Raw genomic sequence first — 21,543 nt, forward strand, 5'->3', positions numbered from 1 at the left:
AGAGCACTGGGATAGGCGCCGGCAGCTCCTGCCCAGGGGCGGTGCTTATGTAATTCTCCTGGCCGCCCTACCTCGTCTCAGCTAGGCGGGGGAGCAGGCGGTCTCGCGCAGTCCCCAGGGCTGTGTCCTGGCCCCGTGCCGCGCGCAGGCGCGGGCCGGCCTCACGCATTCTACGTAACGGCTGGCGGAGGCTACGTGAAGACTGGCGCGGCGTGACTGAGCTGCCTGGTCAAGCTGTGTCCTAGAGGCGTCGGGACAGTGAAATCGCGGCGACCCGGCAGGCGGTGGCCGGGACCAGAGGCAGGCGGGATAGAAGCGGCGGCTGCAGGAGCAGTGGGCCGAGTTCTAGCCCCCGGTGCAGGTAAGGCGCGGGCCGTGACGCGGTCGGTGGGGCCTGGCCGGGCCGAGCGGTGACGCTGAGTTGCGTGGCCTACCCGGGTCCCTATTCCCAGTCCGGCCCCTAAGTCCAGCCTTTTGGTGACATGCTTCTATCCTCGCGCCTTCTCGCCTTCTCTCCTTTCCCGATTTTCTTAAGAACATAACCAAACTTTGTCCACCCCGAGTCCCTATTTTCTGTTGGGAGTTCTGTTCGGGGTGACTTTAACGGTTTTGGGCAACTTCCAGAACTCTGAGCAAATGCCAACCCGCAGAGCAAAGTTAGAGCGTGCAGCAAGAATAATGGAGCAGAGAACTGATTCTCCGTGCTGGGGAGAGATTAGACCCAGCTAGTTTGACAGACAGAAGCAGCAACCTCGATGGTGACTCTTCTCTGCAGGTTTCTAACATAAGACATTTTTATCCAGCGTTTGGAAGGAGACAGGCTGGAATGTCTCCATGATCTCCAGAAGCTTTAGGGTCTGGCCATTGTCAGAAAGGCCCACTCTAAAACGCCAACAAGAAATGATTTCCACACTTAACGCTCATCTTTCGTTTTTAAGTCCTGACCCAACTACAGCCCACTCCAGTATTCTTGCCTGGGAAATACAGTGGGCAGAGGCTTGGCGCTACAGTCCATGGGGTTGCAAAGAGTCGGACACGACTTAGCGACTAAACCAACCGCTGAGATTGCCGAATAAGCTAGGAGAAGAAATCAGACAGGACTTGTCAGTGCCAGTGTGGCCTGTCGAGGGAGTCTTGGGTCTGCCCCTCCGGCAGGGTTTGTGCATTTGAGAAATGAGTTGACAGGTGCCTGCAGAGAGACTTCTGAGACTGAAGGCCAAGGCACAGATGGCTTGGATAATTTTAACCTAAATACCCTTAAAGGGGCTCTGTTACAATGCTGAGTTATCTTAGAAGTGCTTCTGTGGTGTAAACATTCTAAGTGGAAATTCACAGACCTTTTGGCAGGCAGGCAGTCAGGCTGACTGTGCCAATGTTAACCTGTATTTGCTTCTCTATTTGAAAAAGTTTCTAACACGGATCTAAAAGGGAATACTAAAGATAAAGTATTTTTACATCTTACAGGGCGTTCATAAGGCACAGTGGAAGGAAGTAATAGGAACTGCTATTTATTGCGGGCCTTACATGTGCCAAGCACCTATCTCCTGTCACATCCACTGTAGCCCTACGAGGCATGGAGTGAATGGACCTCCTTTTTTTGTACCTGGGAAACGGATTTAAGTAGTTTGCCCAAGATCATACAGCTGGCAAATGGTAGAGCTGATGTTTTGTTTTGCTTTTAATTTTATTTATTTATTTTTGGCTCTGCTGGGTCTTCGATACTGGGAGGGCTTTTCTCTGCTTGTGGTGCTTGGGCTTCTCGTTGTGGTGGCTTCTCTTGTTGCCAAGCACAGGCTCTAGGACCTGTGGGCTTCAGTAGTTGCAGTTCCCAGGCTCTAGATCACAGGCTCAATAGTGGTGCTGCACTGGCTCAGTTACTCCAAGGCATGTGGGACCTTCCCGGATCAGTGATTGAACCCACATCTCCTGCATTGGCAGGTGGATTCTTTACCACTGAGCCACCAGGGAGGCCCAGAGCTGATGTTTTAAAGCAAATCTAACTCCACCGACATAGGTGCTCCTTTTCATACTTTTTCCACTTTTGCCCATGAAGCTGAAGAGTGAGTAGAGACACAGCAAAAACCTCTTCGAGACTGTTGTCAAGAAGGCATCTGTGTTTTCTTATAAAATGTCCCCTGGTGCTAATCTCAAAGATGAAATGTTGGAAAGGATAGAATATTGACCTCTCCTTGGAGGCATTTTTCAAATCATTTGTGCCTTTCAAAATTTATGAACTTTGTCCGATTCTAAGACTATTGCTTGAGCCGCCATGAGTTGGAGGGTATTGGGCAATAGTCTTTGATATTGAACCAATTTCCTTTATGAATTTATGGTATTGTAAATATGAGATACAGAATATTCACGATGCCAGAGCACCTTGAGAGATTAGTCTGTACTCCCTTTTGCCACCCATTCACTCTCAGTGCTCAGCTCCCTGCATCCTGCACCACTTCCTTGCAGTTGCCAATCATGACTTCCTCATTAACATTTGGAAATTTTTGGTCCGTATTTTACTTGAACTTTCTGCTGCAATTGAAACGAACCTCTGTTTCCTTAGAGATGTGTTTCTCCTTTGGCTTCTGTAATATGATAGCATTTGAACCAAAGTCTCTTTTTCTCCATCCATTCCTTAGTTTCCCATTTTAATTCTCCCTACTATGCCCACCTTTGGCACCCCACTCCAGTACTCTTGCCTGGAAAATCCCATGGACGGAGGAGCCTGGTGGGCTGCAGTCCATGGGGTCTCGAAGAGTCAGACCCGACTGAGTGACTTCACTTTCACTTTTCACTTTCATGCATTGGAGAAGGAAATGGCAAACCACTCCAGTGTTCTTGCCTGGAGAATCCCAAGGACGGCGGAGCCTGGTGGGCTGCCGTCCTTGGGGTCGCACAGAGTCGGACACGACTGAAGCGACTTAGCAGCAGCAGCAGCATGCCCACCTTTTAGCTGTTATGATTTGTTTCAAGATGTTTTGGCCCTTTTTTTTTTTTTTTAATCTAACTCTTCATGCTCCCTGGGGATCTGATCCATTCTTGAACCATCTTATTTCCAACTTAGGCTCATAGCCTTATTTCAAACTGCTTCCTTTTCTTCTTTTGTAAAATAAGTTATAATACCTTTTGGAATTGTGAAAATTAAGAGAGAAATGTTAATCAACTAACGTACTGTTTGAAAACACTCCAAACCTTTCAGCCGGTACTAAAGTTAATTTATTGTCTTCCCCCCATTTTTCTCCCCTCCTTTGTTGTTCTTTATCTCAAGGACGGCTTTGTCCAGCTGTTAATCAAGCCAAAACTTGGAATCACTCAGGATCTTCTTTTCCCACATTCTTTATGATGACAAATAGAGTTTTTAAATACCTGTCAAATCTATTTTCTTGTTCATTCCCAATACCACTGCCAGTTCAGTCATGTTTTATCTTCTGTCTTTCTCAGCCACTTCCAGTTTTTCCCACCTCAGGTGCCCCTCTCAGATTCACCTGTGTATGAGCTGTCAGGGTTAAATTGGAGATCTGATTGTGGCACTCTGTTACTTAAATCCTTTAGTTGATTCTCATTATCCACACGTCTTAGTGTGGTATTTAAATAAGAACCATCATGTTCTTGGGCTTTCCTGGTGGCTCAGTGGTAAAGAATTGGCCTGCCAACACAAGAGACTCAGGTTCATTCCCCAGGTTAGAAGATCCCCTAGAAAAGGGAATGACAACTCTTTCCAGTATTCTTGCCTGGGAAATCCCATAGAGGGAGAAGCCTGGTGGACTACAGTCCATGGGGTCGCAAGAGACTCAGACACAACTTAGCCACAAAACAGCAACATCATCACGATCTGGCCTGTGCAGGCCTGTTTAGCCTCCTTTATCCCATTTGGGTCTGCAAACCCAATGTTCTATCATTCCAGACTTCTAAAATGTGCTGCTTCCTGCCTCTGTGCTGTAGCTGTTCCTCACATTACAGTGCCTTTTCTTGAGTGCAAGAACTATCCTTTTATTTTGTAAAGAACATTTTATTACAAAAACATCATAGAAAAATTAGAAAAATAGAAAAATCATGCAGATTGCCCATACTCCTATCATATGTAATAACTACTCTTTGTATGTAGATGTATGTGTAACCTTCCAGACCTTTTTGTTTGAGTATTTGCTTCTAAAACAACACGGGTTGGGTTCTAACTTCATTCATTAATGAACAAAAAGTAAGCTTGTTTTTGTATATATGCATGATTTAACCAGTTTTAGATTTTTCCTATCATGCTGTAACACATATCCTTAAAGCTAGATTCTCTTGGCATAGCATCTGAAACAGTGATGTGCTCATTGACAGTATGTTTGATTTGCTTTGGTAGGAGCATTTTATGAAAAGCAGTGAAAGCCAGAGGGGTTTTTATGTTATTTTACAGGAACTGGTTAGCCTTCATTGGTTATTGAATCCTTGTAAAACAAGAGTCATGTCTGAGAAGAATAATGGTAGTTTTTAGAGAGAAGTAGGGAGAGAGTTGAGACAGGGAAGACCATTTAGGATAATACTGTACTTCTTGAGTAGGCGGTGATAACTTGGGTTATGGTGGCTTTGGGAATCTAAGAAGGAAACACCAGAATTTGGTGACTGGTTAGATTTTAAAGGGAAAAGAAGATGAGAAATTAGTATCTTGCTCTTTTCAACAAGTAAGAACTAGAAATATAGGACTGATACGAATATCAAAATAGAGAAATTCAAGTACCTGTTGAGTTTGAGGTGACTTTTGGGCAGGGTCAGAATGCAGCCTGAGAGGCAGGCTGTCTGTACAGTCTGCAAATTAAGAATTGTTTTTGCATTTTTAAAGGGTTGTTGTTGTTGTTGTTTTTTTAAAGAATACGCAACAGAGATAGGTATGTGGCCCACAAAGCCTATGATATTTCAGTTCAGTTCAGTTCAGTTGCTCAGTCGTGTCCGACTCTTTGCGACCCCATGAATCGCAGCACGCCAGGCCTCCCTGTCCATCACCAACTCCCGGAGTTCACTCAGACTCACATCCATCGAGTCAGTGATGCCATCCAGCCATCTCATCCTCTGTCGTCCCCTTCTCCTCCTGCCCCCAATCCCTCCCAGGATCAGAGTCTTTTCCAATGAGTCAACTCTTCGCATCAGGTGGCCAAAGTACTGGAGTTTCAGCTTTAGCATCATTCCTTCCAAAGAACACCCAGGACTGATTTTCTTTAGAATGGACTGGTTGGATCTCCTTGCAGTCCAAGGGACTCTCAAGAGTCTTCTCCAACACCACAGTTCAGAAGCATCAATTCTTCAGCGCTCCGTTTTCTTCACAGTCCAACTCTTACATCCACACATGATCACAGGAAAAACCATAGCCTTGACTAGACGCACCTTTGTTGGCAAAGTAATTCTCTGCTTTTGAATATGCTATCTAGGTTGGCCATAACTTTCCTTCCAAGGAGTAAGCGTCTTTGAATTTCATGGCTGCAGTCACCATCTGTAGTGATTTTGGAGCCCCAAAAAATAAAGTCTGACACTGTTTCCACTGTTTCCCCATCTATTTCCCATGAAGTGATGGGGCCGGACGCCATGATCTTCGTTTTCTGAATGTTGAGCTTTAAGCCAACTTTTTCACTCTCCACTTTAACTTTCATAAAGAGGCTTTTTAGTTCCTCTTCACTTTCTGCCATACTACCTGATATTTATTATACTATACAGAAAAAGTTTGTAAGGCATCACAATGGACAAGTCTGTTAGATGTTTGGTGATGTAGGGCTGGTGTTTAGATAAAAAGAGAGGAGGACTAGAAATATAGCCTAAATAGATTTGGTGATTGAAATCTAGCTACTATTCAAACTCTGCCTCACATGCACTCCCCTTTTTTGTAAAACCTTACGCATTTGGTAAGATGATTTCATTATCCTTAATATTTTCATATCATTTGGCACATTTTGTTGCCAGTCACATTTCATTATATGAAATGGGCCAGTTAATAAAACTACTTCCTTCAGAGGGTTGTTAAGAGGATTAAATTAGTTGCTCTTTGTAAAGCCTTTAGGACAGTGTGTAGCACTTTGTGTCTTAAACATTTGCTTTGATGGTGATGATGATTTGCACGTATAAAGTTGATTTAATAGAGCTTTTCTATTTATAAATATTTATAAATAGAGCTTTTCTATTTATGCATTATTTTTATTACAACTAATAAATAGTTGCATCACATTCTTTTATTATTCCTCTTCCCAGTTTCTATATAAAACTTTTTATAGGCACTCAAAAAAAAATGCTTCCTGAATACACAGCATAAATGGAAACCCAACCTAAAGGAATTAAATGACTTGTCCAAGATTTTACAGATAACTGGTGAGAGAGCCCAGACTAGAACCCAGGCCTCTTGAGCCTCACCTTATTGTTGTTTCTATAATACTATCTGAAATGAGTAGTATTCAATAAGAAAAGTGGGAGAATCTTAGATTTATTTTTTAACTATTTACAAAATGTGATCAGTATATGTAGAAAAGCAGTCCATTTAGGGTTTTTTGGTTTTGTCTTTTTTTTTTTTTGACTCATTTTTCAGGTGCAATGAAAGGCTTCCATGCTTTCTGTGTTGTCCTTTTGATATTTGGGAGTGTCTCTGAAGCCAAGTTTGATGATTTTGAGGATGAGGAAGACATCGTAGAGTATGATGATAATGACTTTGCTGAATTTGAGGATGTCGCAGAAGACTCTGTCACTGAGTCTCCTCAACGGGTGATCATCACTGAAGATGATGAAGATGAGACCACCGTGGAGTTGGAAGGGCAGGATGAAAGCCAAGAAGGAGACTTTGAAGATGCAGATACCCAGGTAAAGCTGCTTTTCCACTGATTTCTCGGGAAATTAGAAGGATGGGACATGGTGTAACTAGCACTTAGGGAGACCTTTACTCTCTGGTATGTTCCTTTTTGTTCAGCAGGTGGAGCTCTTCTAAATGTTTGTGGCTCGTTGCCACCTTTTACATTCAACAAAGAATGAATTGTATTTTTCTCTATGGAAAGCGGGGAAGAAGTGGGCTAGATGGGTATTGGTGTGTGGGTGGGTGGAAATTGTGTCATTTGGAACCCAGGGTTCAAATGCATGGAGAGTTGTCATTTGTTTAAAATATGTCATATCTCTGTGTCCTGCCCTTGCTGTTTTCATGTTCTGTTTTCCTCTACAAATGGTGCCTGTAAAAATGAGATAAAACTGCTTGTGAGATTTATGGGGGAAACAGATTGTGCCTCGTTTTTGTAGGAGGGAGATACCGAGAGTGAACCATATGATGATGAAGAATTTGAAGGTTATGAAGACAAACCAGATACTTCTAGCAAAAGTAAAGACCCAATAACAATTGTTGATGTAGGTATATAGATTTTGAATCCCAAACTGACAAAATATCTTGCTGTCATTAATCTCAGAAATATAATTAGTGACATGCAGCTGGCGTTGATATAACCCTGGGAGCCGTGGAAGAGTTTGACATCAGTTCCTCTGATAACACTGTGCACATAGAAAAGCAACCCCTATGTTTTTATTTTAGCCTTCCTAGTTTTATTTACCAAGGAATGAAGAAGATAGACTTTGGGTTTATTTGGGGGATGGGGCTCAGAATCAAGATAAATACAGAGGGGTTTCCAGCTTTTCATGCCGTATGATTATCCTCAGATTTCCTTAAAGAATCTTTTACAAAACTGACCTAGAACACCGAAATGGGCCTATTTTCAAAGCATAACCATATTCAGTGACAGTTATCTAAAGTATCCGCTTTCATGTATGGATAGTCTCCTTCTCCTTTATCCCTTGAGTTAGCTTTGTCCTTCAAAGCCTCAGTCAACATTAAACGGAATGACTGTCCTTCCTCAGGTTCCTGCACACCTCCAGAACAGTTGGGAGAGTTATTATCTAGAGATTTTGATGGTGACTGGTCTGCTTGCATACATCATGAATTATATAATCGGGAAGAATAAAAACAGTCGCCTTGCTCAGGCCTGGTTTAACACTCACAGGGAGCTTTTGGAGAGCAACTTTACCTTAGTAGGTAAGTTAAGCTAATGCAGGTCTAGCCACCTGCTTGAAAACTACGCGGTAAGAACTGCTTCTTATTCTCAGTATCAGCATCTAACTGCTTTCCTGCACTGTGAAGAGGATGCTTTTTTCCCTCTCTCAAGGATCCCTTTTTTGTTAGATTTTTGCATAATGAATACATTGCATTTATGAAATAGTTTTCTTATCTTTCATTATTCGTCATTTGCTATGCAGCTTCTGATAGAATTGAAGTAATCAGTGTTATCAAAACAGGTTGATAAAAATCTAGCCAACAGCAAAGAGTTTTGACATTTTTGGTAGTTTGTGAAATGCTTTCAATTCATCTTTTAGAAGCCCTGCAGAATTCCTTCAAGTTTTGGGCACTTTGGTTTGAGATCCACTGCAGGGGTGTACGCTGGAGGACCTCAGAGGAGGCCCTGTCACTGTGTAGGGTAGGGGGTCAGGTGGCCTCACCCACCTTCACCTCTGTTTGGCTTTAAACACTTTATTTCCCTTTGGTAGTAAGCAAGTATCCCTCTCTTCTGCTCTTAGTGGGACTGTGTACTATGTTTCCTGAGTGCTTTGCATACATTGTTTCTTATTCAATCTTTAGAACAAAATTGTCAGTTGGATATAGTTTCTATTTTCCTAAAGAGGGAACTGAAGTCCAGAGATGTTAAAACTTGTCTAAGCTATTCGGTTGCAACCATGATATATTAGAACCTAGTCTACCTACTTTGCCTGGAAAATCCCATGGATGGAGGAGCCTGGAAGGCTGCAGTCCATGGGGTCGCTGAGGGTCGGACACGACTGAGCGACTTCACTTTCACTTTTCACTTTCATGCATTGGAGAAGGAAATGGCAACCCACTCCAGTGTTCTTGCCTGGAGAATCCCAGGGACGGGGGAGCCTGGTGGGCTGCCATCTATGGGGTCGCACAGAGTCGGACATGACTGAAGTGACTTAGCAGCAGCAGTCTACCTACTTCCAAAATCCATGCTTTCCACAATAGTATACTCTTTCAGTACTTTTTGACCTGGAAATTAGGAAAAATATAAGCAGCCTTTAATGTCTTCACTTCCTCTGGTATGTGTTTAGTTGGTGTATCAGTCTGCTTTACCTTGTAAGGTTGGACACTTTTTTGGTACACTTAATGAATTAAATGAAGAGAGGAAGTGACTAGAATTTGAGCTTTTTCTAGTTCTAAAATTGGAGAAGGAAACGGCAACCCACTCCAGTATTCTTGCCTGGAGAACTCCTTGGACAGAAGAGCCTGGTGGGCTACAGTCCATGGGGTCACAAAGAGTCAGACACAACTGAGTGACTTAACGCTTTAACACACACTAGCTCTAAAATACAACACTTAATACCACTTTTATTTTGCTGCTGAAAAAGCAAACTTGGATAAAGTTAACTGAAAGGAGACACAATGAGGGAGTGCTGACTAGTTAATACTAATGATATTTTTTATTCAGTACATAGGTTTTGTTTTAGTTCTTTCTTTTTAAAAAACTTTTGGCAGACACCTAAATTGACTTTGTTCTATTTTGTACCTATTCTTGAGATATTTATACTCCAAGCTGGATGTCATTAACTGATAAGGACACGCAAGTAATGCTAGAGTCCATAATTTTTGAATGGCAACAATAAGAAGTAAAAGGAATAATGCCTATCTCTTGTAATCTATGTGTAAAGAAGACTTCTATAAGATAGCTAAGTATTGCTCACCTAAAGTTACCATCATGTTGGGGTCAGAGTAGAAGAGAGTGTGGTGATTAGGCCCAACATTTCCAGCGGATCATGGTAAGTGGTTTTACCCCCAGGGGATGATGGAACCAACAAAGAAGCCACCAGCACAGGAAAGCTGAACCAGGAGAATGAGCACATTTACAATCTGTGGTGTTCTGGCCGGGTGTGCTGCGAGGGGATGCTTATCCAGCTGAGGGTAAGTGGGGAACTTAAAATGAGATCTAAAAATCATCTTTGGGGAATTACCTGGTGGTCTGGTGGTTAGGGCTCTGCACTTCCACTGCAGGGGGCCTGGGTTCAATCCCTGGTCAGGGAGCTAAGATCGTGCAAGCTATGCAAGCAAATAACTTAAGTATTGTCTTTTTACTGACTGGCTAATGTAGCGTGTATTTTATGAAGCATGTGAGTTCCCTTCTAAGGGCTTTTCCTTATAGCAAGTAGAAGTTGCAATTGTTCTCTTGGGTTTCTTTTTTCTTGTTTTCTAGTTCCTCAAGAGGCAGGACTTACTGAATGTCCTGGCCCGGATGATGAGGCCAGTGAGTGATCAAGTGGTAGGTATTCGACCCCTGGTTTTCTCTGTACAGATTGGCTTCTTCACGTCTTAGAGCTTATTCCATTTCTTGCCTGGATTATATTTGGACTTTGTGACAACTTGTGTCCTTTGTCCCCTCCAAAATGGAACCTTTTCTGTTTAGACAGATAATGTTCTACACAATTGGCAGCTAGCTGCAACTGGGGGTGCGGGGGGTGACCCAGGAGCTACAAATAATATCTGGTTAATAAGGGCTGTATCAATAATATACAATATTTTGTATATTTTTATTGGACTGAAACTCAATTGTTATTTAAAAGCTCTCCTTTTTTTGTTGTTGCAAACCTGTTTGTTTATGTAATTTTTCTAATATGGCCACAGATGATTTAATCTACACATTTTTAGAGCCTCATCAATTAAAACTCAAAGGAGGAAGTTTTGCTGCATCTTCAGCATCTTTTTCATAGAAATTATTCTCTATTGTGTTGTGGTAATCAGTTTTAGTTCTTTCCTGAGGTAGATTTAATCTTTGCTTTTCCTCTGAGCCAGGCAGCCTTTTACCTTTTTTTGTTGGTTTTTGTTTTTCTATTTTTCCCCCTGCAATCATAAACAACCTCAGCAAACAAGAAGTTCTTTGTATTTTTAAGCCCTTTTTATCAGGAGGGTTCTGCTTAAGGTGTTACTTTGTATAGTTTCCCCTCAGTGATCAAAGGGTAGAAAACCTTTTCTTTAGCAGCTGCCATCTCCTCAGATCTTTGCCATATCTCCCTCTGTTAACATTTCCTTCATCCTTATATATACTGGTAAATTTTTACCTAAACTTTTAAAGAGTTAATAAAAGAAATAGGACCATGTTTTATCATACCAGACTCTTCAGGCTTATAACTTTATCTCTCTGGTCCAGTGTAGAGCATTAAAAACCGTGTAACTTGCTTCTGGGGTGTTGCTAGCTCCCAGTGCTGGCAACCGATTCTCTGACTCTCCGGATGCCAGCGGGGTGGCCAGCAATTCAGTTCAGTTCTGATACTGTCTACCTGGAGTTAGTGCCAGACCTACGAGTTAAAGGTCTCAGACCCACAAGATTGCCCACACTTCACAGGTCCCAGGCCACCAGACATCTGATTGCCCAGATATAAATATATAGAGTTCCCGCAGCCGTCCCCTCAGAGTCAATAATTTGCTAGAATAGCTCACAGAGCTCAGGAAAACATTTTACACTTACCAGTTTGTTGTAGAGGATGAAGTTCAGGAACAGCCAAATGGAAGAGAGGCGTGGGGCAAGGTATGGGGGTGGGGTGATGCACAGAGCTGCCATGCTTCCGGAGCTTAGGCCCTCTTCCCAGGGCCATTCAGGCTTTGGCAGAATTCAGCTCCCTGTGGTTGTAGGTTCCCATTTTCCTGCTAGTTGTTGCTGGGAACCATTCTTAGCTCCTTGAGGCCTTTCTCAGGCACTTGCCATGTGGTCCGTCCAGCTCCCACCGCTCCGCCCCCCCCATCCCCTCCATCTCCTCGTCCCGCTCCATTGCCCTTTCACACTTTGACTCTTTCTTTAAGTAGGGCCCAGTCCCGTCTGAGGACTCCCTTGGTTATATCAGTCCACCTGGGTGGAGGGCGGTGTCCCTTTTGATTAACTCAGTCAGCTGATTAGGGACCATCTTCCAAGTAACACAATATCATGGGAGCAATAATACCACATTCCCAAGTCCTGCTCATATTCAAGGAGAGGATGTGGCAGTCGGCAGTAATCTTGGAGGCTGTCTTAGAAATCTGCCTATCATAGAACCTAATAAGTGAGGTTTCTTTGTTTTTTTTTTTAAGCAAATAAAAGTAACTATGAATGATGAAGACATGGATACCTACGTGTTTGCTGTTGGTGCTCGGAAAGCCTTGGTGCGACTGCAGAAGGAGATGCAGGATCTGGTATGTCAGGTTCTTCTAACTCAAATAATACGTAGAAACTGTGTCTCTTGGCTATGGCGCTGCGTACAAACATCGGCCGGCCGGTTGCGTTTGTCAGAAAAATTCCCTGGACGGTGGCCTCAAGTGAGCTGAGAGAACACTTTGCACAATTTGGCCATGTACGAAAATGCACTGTTCCTTTTGACAAAGAGACTGGCTAAAGAAAAAAAAAAAAAAAAGAAACTGTGTCTCTTTATTACATAAAAGTTCAACTTCAGGGCATAAGATAATTATATAACTTGACCAGTTGTATCACCTTGAAACAGGTCAGTACCTATTCTCTTGAGAAAAGAAGTTCCTGTGCATAATAAAATATCGTGTCTTACTTTCAACCGCTTTTTCCTCTAGAGTGAGTTTTGTAGTGACAAACCTAAGTCAGGAGCGAAGTATGGACTGCCTGACTCCTTGGCCATCCTGTCAGAGATGGGAGAAGTCACAGACGGAATGATGGACACAAAGGTAAAGACAGTAGCAACATACATTTGCAAATCTTGGCCATGCACAGGGCAGCCTCCCTGAAAGTTACGCTGTACAAGTTCACCATTTTATCTTCCTTTCCCACACAACCATGAAAATACCTTCCTTAAAACACTAGACTCACTTGTCAAGGCAATTTTATTAGCCAAGAAGTTCTCTCTAAACCAAGAATCAGTTGTCCGTAGGATTGCTAATGGCATTCAGGCTTTTTGGAAAAGGACTACAACTTTAATCCTTATCACCATATCATTTAGTATCTTTTTTTTTTAAGTTTCAGTGAGAATAGAAAATGGGTATAGGGATTTCCCTGGTGGTCCAGTGGCTAAGACTTTGTGCTCCCAATCCCCAGGGTGCCTGACTTCAATCCCTGGTCAGGGAACTAGATCCCACACGCCAGAACAAAAGATCCTGCATGCAGCAATTAAGACTCGACACAGCCAATAAAGAAATAAACTATTTTTTTTCTCTTGGTCGTATATGGTAGCAGCACATCTTACTATCATAAAAATATAAGATAGCTGAAAGACAGTTCTAAATGTAAGTTCTGGGTAATATGGTTGTGAAGAATCCCTGAAAATAGTTTACATTTTATGTTCATGCTTTCATTCGTATTTTTCTTTGTTTGTTTTTTTTTTTGGGGGGGTGGGGTATGGTTGCTTTTTTCATTTGTATTTTGAACGTTATTTTGGATGAATTCTCAGTTGCTCAATAGAAAGACTTTTGATCATTGGTGTGACTAAAAAAGGTGCTAGTTTCATTGTAAAGCTTTAGGCTTCATGACATTGTACAAAAGTCAGGAGGATTAAAGAATGAATATCTTTATGAAAAAAGGGAGTTGCATCAAACCTACTTTAAAAAAAATAATTTTCTTTTCTTTATTTCAGATGCTTCACTTTCTTACACACTATGCTGACAAGATTGAATCCATTCATTTTTCAGACCAGTTCTCTGGTCCAAAAATTATGCAAGAGTACGTATGAGATAAAAATATTGATCAGTTTTCTTCACTAGCTTTCTGTGTTGAAATACCTGCAAGGTGCTTCTGCAATTACCCTTCCCAAATGAGTTTTCCTTTGCTTTGACTGCATGCATCGTGAAGGTAATTGAAAACCTATGGGAAACAATCAAATAAGCCCCCCACCCCCGTTAGCATGTGTCACTGCATGTACGCATCACCCACTCAGTGAGTAAAGGAGAATCTTACAGACTGGCTGGTACTAAGAAAATACAGCTAGTAATCTCGGTCTTTTATAGTCTAGGGTTTTTTTGTTTTTTTTTTTAATTTATGATGTGAATCTGTGGTGTCTGACTTGTGTTTGATTGATTGCAAATGTAAGCATTTTGTAATTCGTGGCCTTTTCCTCCTTCTTTAACGGTTGGGTGAATATATTCTTTCTAGTGTATTATCAGACACCTTTAATGCTTGTAAAGTTTCTGGCTTTATAAAAACATTGTTCAAACACACATATTCAGGACTTAAATGTGTTGTTTGATTTCACACCTGGTCTCAGGGGAGCACATTTACGTTTACCCTTGGTGTAGAATTGGTTCTGACCTAAATTTTTGGCTAAGGACTGTGGAGTTGAGTACAGTAGAAAAGCCAGTTTGGATTTTAGTTTTGTGTCAAAATCACCAAGATAATCAAAATTGCTTATGCCTCTAGATAGCATTACATCATCCTTACCTTGCTCAACTCAGTAATAATACTGTGGGCAAAGTATCACGTTGCGGATTCATGGAGCATCTTATATGGGGTGGGGGTATGGAAGGTTGAAAGTCAAAGATTACAAGAGGAATCTTTGGTGAGTCAGAAATGAATTATTATATGCTACAGTAGATTATTTCTAAATTTATTCTGATCCTGACTCAAAAAACAATAGCTTTCATTATAGGAAGATAGATAAAGAGTTGGAAATAAAACTTAAAATCCGTCAAAATAAAAAGGTTTTAAAATATGGGCCTCATACTTAAATATAGGCTCATTTCTGGCTCCCCAGGTGAGATGAAATATATCCTGCCTAGAGGGGACATCACTGGAGGTGTTCAAGGATAGGATTAAGATCACTTGGGAATGCATCCATCAGATAGACGAGAGGACCAGATGACCTGTAAAGCTCCTTCGGTCTCTGAGATTGTATTTGACTTGGGGATACCAAGACAAATAACTGTGCTGATTATTTGCAGGTATCTGTTCATCTAAGTGAATTGTGTGACTTATGTGCATGGAAAGTCTCTCTCTTATGTTCTTCTAAATACCTTTTATTTTATGACAGGGAGGGTCAGCCCTTAAAGCTGCCTGACACTAAGAGGACACTATTGTTTACATTTAATGGTAAGTGTTCTGCTTCCTGAGTTCTTTGTTTTCTGTGAGATGATCTTAAGGAGAATATGGCTTCTTTCTAAAAGATAGCAATAAAAAACTACAATAAAACCAACCCCATGGCAGCATCTTGGTTACTAGGTTTCTTCAATAAGAGATCCTTGTATATATTTTAATTTCTACTTGTTGCTGCATTTTAGCTATCTAAGAAACTTGGAGAAAGGAGCCTATTAATATAAAAAGTTAATACCAGAAGTCTAAATGCTGCCATTAACTCAATAAGAAAATGGTTTTGTTTTCCAGTGCCTGGCTCAGGTAACACTTACCCAAAGGATATGGAGGCTTTATTACCCCTGATGAACATGGTGATTTATTCTATCGATAAAGCCAAAAAGTTCCGACTCAACAGAGAAGTAAGACTTTATTTTTATTATAAGTTGGAGCCTTTTTGTTGTTCCCCTCTCCCTGTTGGGGGGCAGCAGGGAGGAGGGGGGTCATCTTTTGCTTATTTCAGTGATTTTATCTTTGCTAGCTGGCTTGAAACTGCTTGGTGGGAGTGGTTTTATAAAAGAATACTGAATGGGATTTTGTTTCTGCTGGACTGAAATGGATTTCTGATGAATTGCTTTGCTTCCTGGGGAAAGGGCAAACAAAAAGCAGACAAGAACCGAGCTCGAGTGGAAGAGAACTTCTTAAAGCTGACGCATGTGCAGAGGCAGGAAGCAGCCCAGTCCCGGCGGGAGGAGAAGAAAAGAGCTGAGAAGGAGCGAATCATGAATGAGGAGGATCCTGAGAAGCAGCGCAGGCTGGAGGTAAGACAGACTTTTCTTATCACTGGGGTAAAACATTTATAAGGGGATGTCTGTTGGCGCCATCTTGGCTGTTAAATGTAATTCTTTGTAGGAATGTGCACAGGCTAAAAGCTTAGCATTTTCTTAGTATTTGGGACAGTTAGCACTATAAGAAGAAAAAGGAGGAGTAATCTTCCCTGTTCAAACCGTGTTAGATTGAGTCTCGATCCTGGTGAATGATATGAATTATTCTGTTCCCAGCACAAGCCCTTTCTGAAAGTTCCACTATCATCTTTCAGGCCAAACACGTACTGAGGTAGAAAGAAATTAGGAATTTTAATAAAAGCCAACACATGCACCTACGATCCAAATAAACTTGTTTTATAAAATTTTATTTTGATTATAGATTAGCAAATTCTAATTTTTTTCTTTGTGTTTTGTTTTTTATTTTGTACAGTTAGAATCTCAAACTTAAGAGTTGCTTTTGTTTTAGGATTTTTTAAAAATTTATGTTTAATTGGAGGATAATTGTTTTACAATATCATGTTGGCTTCTTCCATACAACAACATGAATCAGCCAGAAGTATGCGTATGTCCCCTCCCTCTTGAGCCTCCGTCGCCCCCATCGCACGCCTCCAGGATGTCACAGAGTGCCACCCGCAGCTCCCTGTGTTACACAGCGACTCCCCACTAGCTGTCTGGTTTACATGCGATAATGCGTGTGTTTCAGTGCGACTCTCTCAATCTGCCCCACCCTCTGCTTACCCTGCTGTGTCTGCAGCCTGTTCTCTGTGTCTGTGTCTCTATTCCAGCCCTGAAAATAGGTTTGTCAGTACTATATTTCTAGATTCCATATATGTGTGTTAATACATGAAATTCTTTTTTTTCTGACCTCTGTCTGTATAACAGGCTCTAGGTTCATCTACCTCACTAGAAAGAACTGACTCAAATGCTTTCCTTTTTATGGCTGAGTAATATTCCATTGTATATATGTACTGTAATTTCTTCATCCATTCATCTGTTAATGGACATCTAGGTTGCTTCCATGTACTAACTATTGTAAATACTGCTGCAATGAACATTGGGGTACATTTTTTTTTTTTTCAGTTATCATTTTCTCAGGGTATATGCCCAGTAGTGGGATTGCTGGATCATATGGTGGTTTTATTCCTAGATTTTTAAGGAATCTCCATACTGTTCTCCATAGTGACTGTATCACTCTACATTCCCACCAACAGTACGTGAGGGTTCCCTTTTCTCCACACCCTCTCCAGCATTTATTGTTTGTAGATTTTTTCATGATGGCCATTTTGACCAGTGTGAGGTGGTACTTCATTGTAGTTTTGATTTGCATTTCTCTAATAATGAGTGATGTTGAGCATCTTTTCATGTGTTTGTTGGCCATTTGTATGTCCTCTTTGGAGAAAAGTCTGTTTTTAGGTTGTGTTATGTTGTGTTTCAAACATTAGCATGTTCTCATATTTTGTGAATTAAGATACCATGGTCCAGCTGGAAAATTTTAAACCTTATAAATGCTAGTCAAAAAAAGAGAAAAACAGAGTCCTGGGAAATGCGAATTTTAATGAGAATAACCTCACGGATTGAAGAAAATACTTGGAAGTGGAGGAGGCAAGCTGCTAAGAAAAAGTGAGCCCTCGTGTGGTACTTTAGTTGCCAGGAAGAGTCATGCCATCGAGCGAAGTGACCAGAATACCACAGGCCTCCTCTCATCCTACCTATTCTTAGCATTTTTTGTTTGATTTGGTTTGGTTTAGTTGATGGATATTTTTCCCCTGAAAATAGAGCTCTGTGTTTGTGCAATCTTCTTTATAAATATAATTGGCTTTTTAATAGACACACAGGAAGAATCTACATGGACTCATTAATAGATAATGCCTTTCAATTTTCTATGAAAATGTTTTTCTATAAAAAAAAAAGTTCTCCAAATATTTCTAGGGTTTGAAACTATAATAGGCTTAAGAAAAAGGGGGGCCCAGAACTTAAGTCAGATTGTAAGTTGCTTGTAGGTATAAACCATGTATTTTTTTTAGAACCACCACTTTGTAATATCTAGGCCTAGTTATCTTATGAGAAGATGCAATGAATTAAATGGGAAAGGAGCTTACCCCCCTCCCCCCCACCCACAAAAAAAATTCTGTAATGAATTTCTGGCTTGAATGGCTCATGTATACATATGATCTTGACTTTTTTGCCACTGCTGGTGGAGCTTTGCTTGTTTTGTTCCATATTTAATTTGAAAAATATAGAGAAACATATACACAGATATTGGGACTTCCCAGGTGGCGCTAGTGGTAAACAGCCTACCTGCCAGTGCAGGAGACTCAAGAGACATCGGTTCAATCCCTGGGTCAGGACGATCCCCTGGAGAAGGGCATGGCAACACACTCCAGTATTCTTGCCTAGGAAATCTCATGGACAGAGGAGCCTGGCAGGCTACAGTCCATAGGGTCACAAAGAATCGGACACGGCTGAAGTGACTGAGCACACACTCAAGCATACTCCTAATTCCTAAATAAAAATATGATAAAAATTCTCAATCAAACATTATGGATTGAAAGGTGTTGGGCTCGGGTGTAAAGGCTATGCTAATAAGAGATTTATAATTAATAACTTGATCAAAGAAGATCTTAAGGTTTTCTGAACTGAAATACAAATCCTTTGCATATACATATGTTAAGATGAAAGTTGGGCTACTCTTTCTTGTATTTGGGAAAAATCAAAATAACAAAGTCTGCATAAGTGTACTGTCTAATTTCGCTCTAAAGATTTTAGTTACCTTTACTTCAAGTTAATTTTCATTAACCAACATACGTATTAGCAATTCTTATAACTATCTTCTGAAATGTTATTTGTGGTGTTAGTCTAAACAGTATAGGCAGTATTCAGTTCTGATTTTTTTTTTTAACAAGTACTTAAATCTTAGTTTGGATTCCCTCTTTCTCTTTAGGAAGCTGCTTTGAGGCGTGAGCAAAAGAAATTGGAGAAGAAGCAAATGAAGATGAAACAAATCAAAGTGAAAGCCATGTAATAGCCATCCCAGAGAGCTAAGTCCTAACGCCACCTTTAAGTTCAAAATTCACAGGAAACAAAAGCTACCAATTCGTTTCTCATCTTAAAGTTTCCCTGTGACTGAGAAATCCTTATTTCATCACCTGTTCTGTTTTGGCTTGGAGTGTTACAGAGGTTATAGATACATTGGAAGGGGTCTGTTTCAGTCATTTTCTTCCAGATAGTCAAATTATTTTGATTATTTTATAAAAGGAATGATATATGAAATCTGTGTAGTTTTAAAACATTTTAAAAATTATAACATGAATCATAAGTACTTTTAGTGCTTGATATTTGAAGAAATATCATGAAATTTATAGATATATAATTAGATTGCTGCTTTTTTGTTTAAGCTAGGCAGTTGAAATAGCAATGAAGATTGACTATAAACCGCAATTCCACAAATAACAATTGGAATTACACAATAAACATTTCTTGGTGTTCTCTTCTGTGTCTACATTAAACTTGTGGAAAAAAATAAAATTTAGAACACTGTATGTGGTATGGAAATTTCAGGGACGCAACAGTCTAGTTTAGTATATGTTTATAGGTGGGAGGTGCTTATGACAGTATCATAGGCTATCTGTAGGCTTTAGGATACTTACATGTACATGGAAACTTCTAGGGATAGGAAGAAGAGGAGCACGGTTTTCTCCTTACCTGATACAATGAGCTCATGACAATGTGAATGCTGTATTTTAAGTGGCTGTATGTTTTCTTGAGTAACAAATGCATGAAAATTACCTGCTTCACCTAGGTGAGATCAGTGGTCTGCGTGAAGTCAACAAACGTTCTCCTTGGTTGCTGCAACCTGTCGGATGTTCATGGAGAAGCTCTGTACTCTGTTATGGCTGTGTCCCTGTGCTTCTCCTTCTGCTTTTATATCTTCCACAGTTGAGGCTGGGTATATTTCTTCAAAGAAGTAGCCATGAATATGCATAAATATACTTTTTAACATGAGCTTTCCTAAACTACAGAGAGTTCTTCCTGCCTCTTGAGGAAGGAACTCTTGGGGGAGAGGCCCATCTGTTCTGCACGAGCATTTAGCTTGTTCAGATCTCTGCATTTTATAAATGCTTCCTACTAAGAAAGCATTTTTTAAAGTCACTGCTTGTACCAGGTAATTTTTGCTGGGGCTGGGAAAGGGTTGGGTTTTTTGTGGGAGAGGGGTGGGTGGGTATTTTTTGTTGATGCTGTATGTGCCAGTGTGTTCCGAGGCAATAACAAGTTGCTGTGAAAACAGCATGTGCTGCTGCCTTTGTAACTGCATGGAAACTCTCCACATGGGTTTTTCTCTAGGTCAGTGCAGAAATGTGTAAGCTGGGAGATGCAAATGTAATATTTTTTTTAACAGTTTATGAAATTAAGTTATTAAATATAACAAAAATAAGATAAAGTTGAATTACTTTAATGCTATATAATTCTCAAATTAGCCTTGTTTTACAAACCTTTAACCTGCATTTTAGAAATCAAAGTTGATATGCTTAGCTATCTTTTGATTAATAAAAGCTTTCTTAAAGTCCCACACATTTGGACCATGGCAGCTAATTTTGTAATTTAAGCATTAATATGAACTACCTATGGACATATATTAAACTAATTGACAAAAGTCTCAGAGTGCCGCCTTTACTTTTCTGGGGTTTCCCTACAAGAGTATAAGCCCATAGGAATGTCATTCTTGTTCAGTAAAAGTCAGCACTGAAATGCTTTTCCCTCAAAAGAGTTGGCATTGACAATAATCCTTTTGTTGTTTAGTTGCTAAACCGTGTCCAGCTCTTTGTGATTCCCTGGGCTGCAGCACACCAGGCTTCCCTGTAATTGTTAGCAGGTTTTGGTTTTGGAGTTTGTTTTTGTTTCTTGGCCTTGCTACGCGGTTTGCAGGATCTTAGTTCCCCAACTGAGAATCAGACCCATGCCATTGGCAGCAAAAGCGTGGAGTCCTAACCACTGGACCCCTCTCCTAATTCCCACCAGTTGTTTATAGAATGTTTTCTATTTTTAGAGCCCTATTAATAGGCTTCTCCCCCCAAGTCCCCCACTAAAGTTAAGACACCATTGTCTCTCCTGTGACTGAGAGGACAAAGAAAGGAGAATGTTGTTGACTGTCACGTGTTAGAAAACCACTAAGCCATCCAATCTTGTCTGCATTGCGTGGGCATTTAGCATTGCGTGGTCCTTTAGCAGTACCGCAACAAGTGCTGGACTGGAAGATAGAGACTTGGTTTTTAGTGCCAGCAAAACCAGTTACTAATCCTTTGACTTTGGGTAAGTCACTAACCTCTTTGAGTCTTGTTCTTCCTTCTACAAAGTAAGGATAGTAATTATTTTCTCAACCTGCCTCACATGTAGATCAACACCAAGAGGTAATACGTGCAAAATTCTCCTGTAAATGATAGCACTATAAAAGTGTATCATCTAGGTTTATTCTCCAAGTGGTGTATTTTTGCTTTATTCTGTTTTGCTTTTCTTTCTCTCAGTGGAAACCAAGCAGACCCTTTCAGAGTTCTCTAAGTTCTGGATATAACATGTGTGTCTACAGAAGCCATGACAGAGTTTACTGCGGTGGGGGGTGGGCAGTTTACAATTCTGTTTCCTTAGTGATAGAACCTTTCCTTGTCAGGCACCATTGTGAAACT

At 40.8% G+C, this 21,543-nt stretch overlaps 1 protein-coding gene across 1 annotated transcript; it reads left to right on the forward strand.

Annotated features, from left to right (window-relative positions):
* The first annotated feature begins 189 nt into the window (after nucleotides 1–189).
* Nucleotides 190–20,516, forward strand: CCDC47 (coiled-coil domain containing 47). Its single transcript, XM_086357044.1, has 13 exons — nucleotides 190–361; nucleotides 6,545–6,813; nucleotides 7,240–7,344; nucleotides 7,849–8,023; nucleotides 9,834–9,955; nucleotides 10,245–10,310; nucleotides 12,110–12,211; nucleotides 12,599–12,709; nucleotides 13,612–13,697; nucleotides 15,001–15,059; nucleotides 15,351–15,460; nucleotides 15,692–15,859; nucleotides 18,807–20,516. The coding sequence occupies exons 2-13, from the start codon at nucleotides 6,550–6,552 to the stop codon at nucleotides 18,885–18,887; spliced, it is 1,449 nt and encodes a 482-aa protein (XP_086213170.1). The 5' UTR covers nucleotides 190–361; nucleotides 6,545–6,549; the 3' UTR covers nucleotides 18,888–20,516.
* The last annotated feature ends 1,027 nt before the right edge of the window (nucleotides 20,517–21,543 follow it).

This window comes from Bos grunniens, chromosome 19 (genome assembly GCF_055505025.1).
Source record: "Bos grunniens cultivar Pamir isolate PY7600 chromosome 19, Bosgru_T2T1.0, whole genome shotgun sequence".
NCBI lineage: Eukaryota > Metazoa > Chordata > Mammalia > Artiodactyla > Bovidae > Bos > Bos grunniens.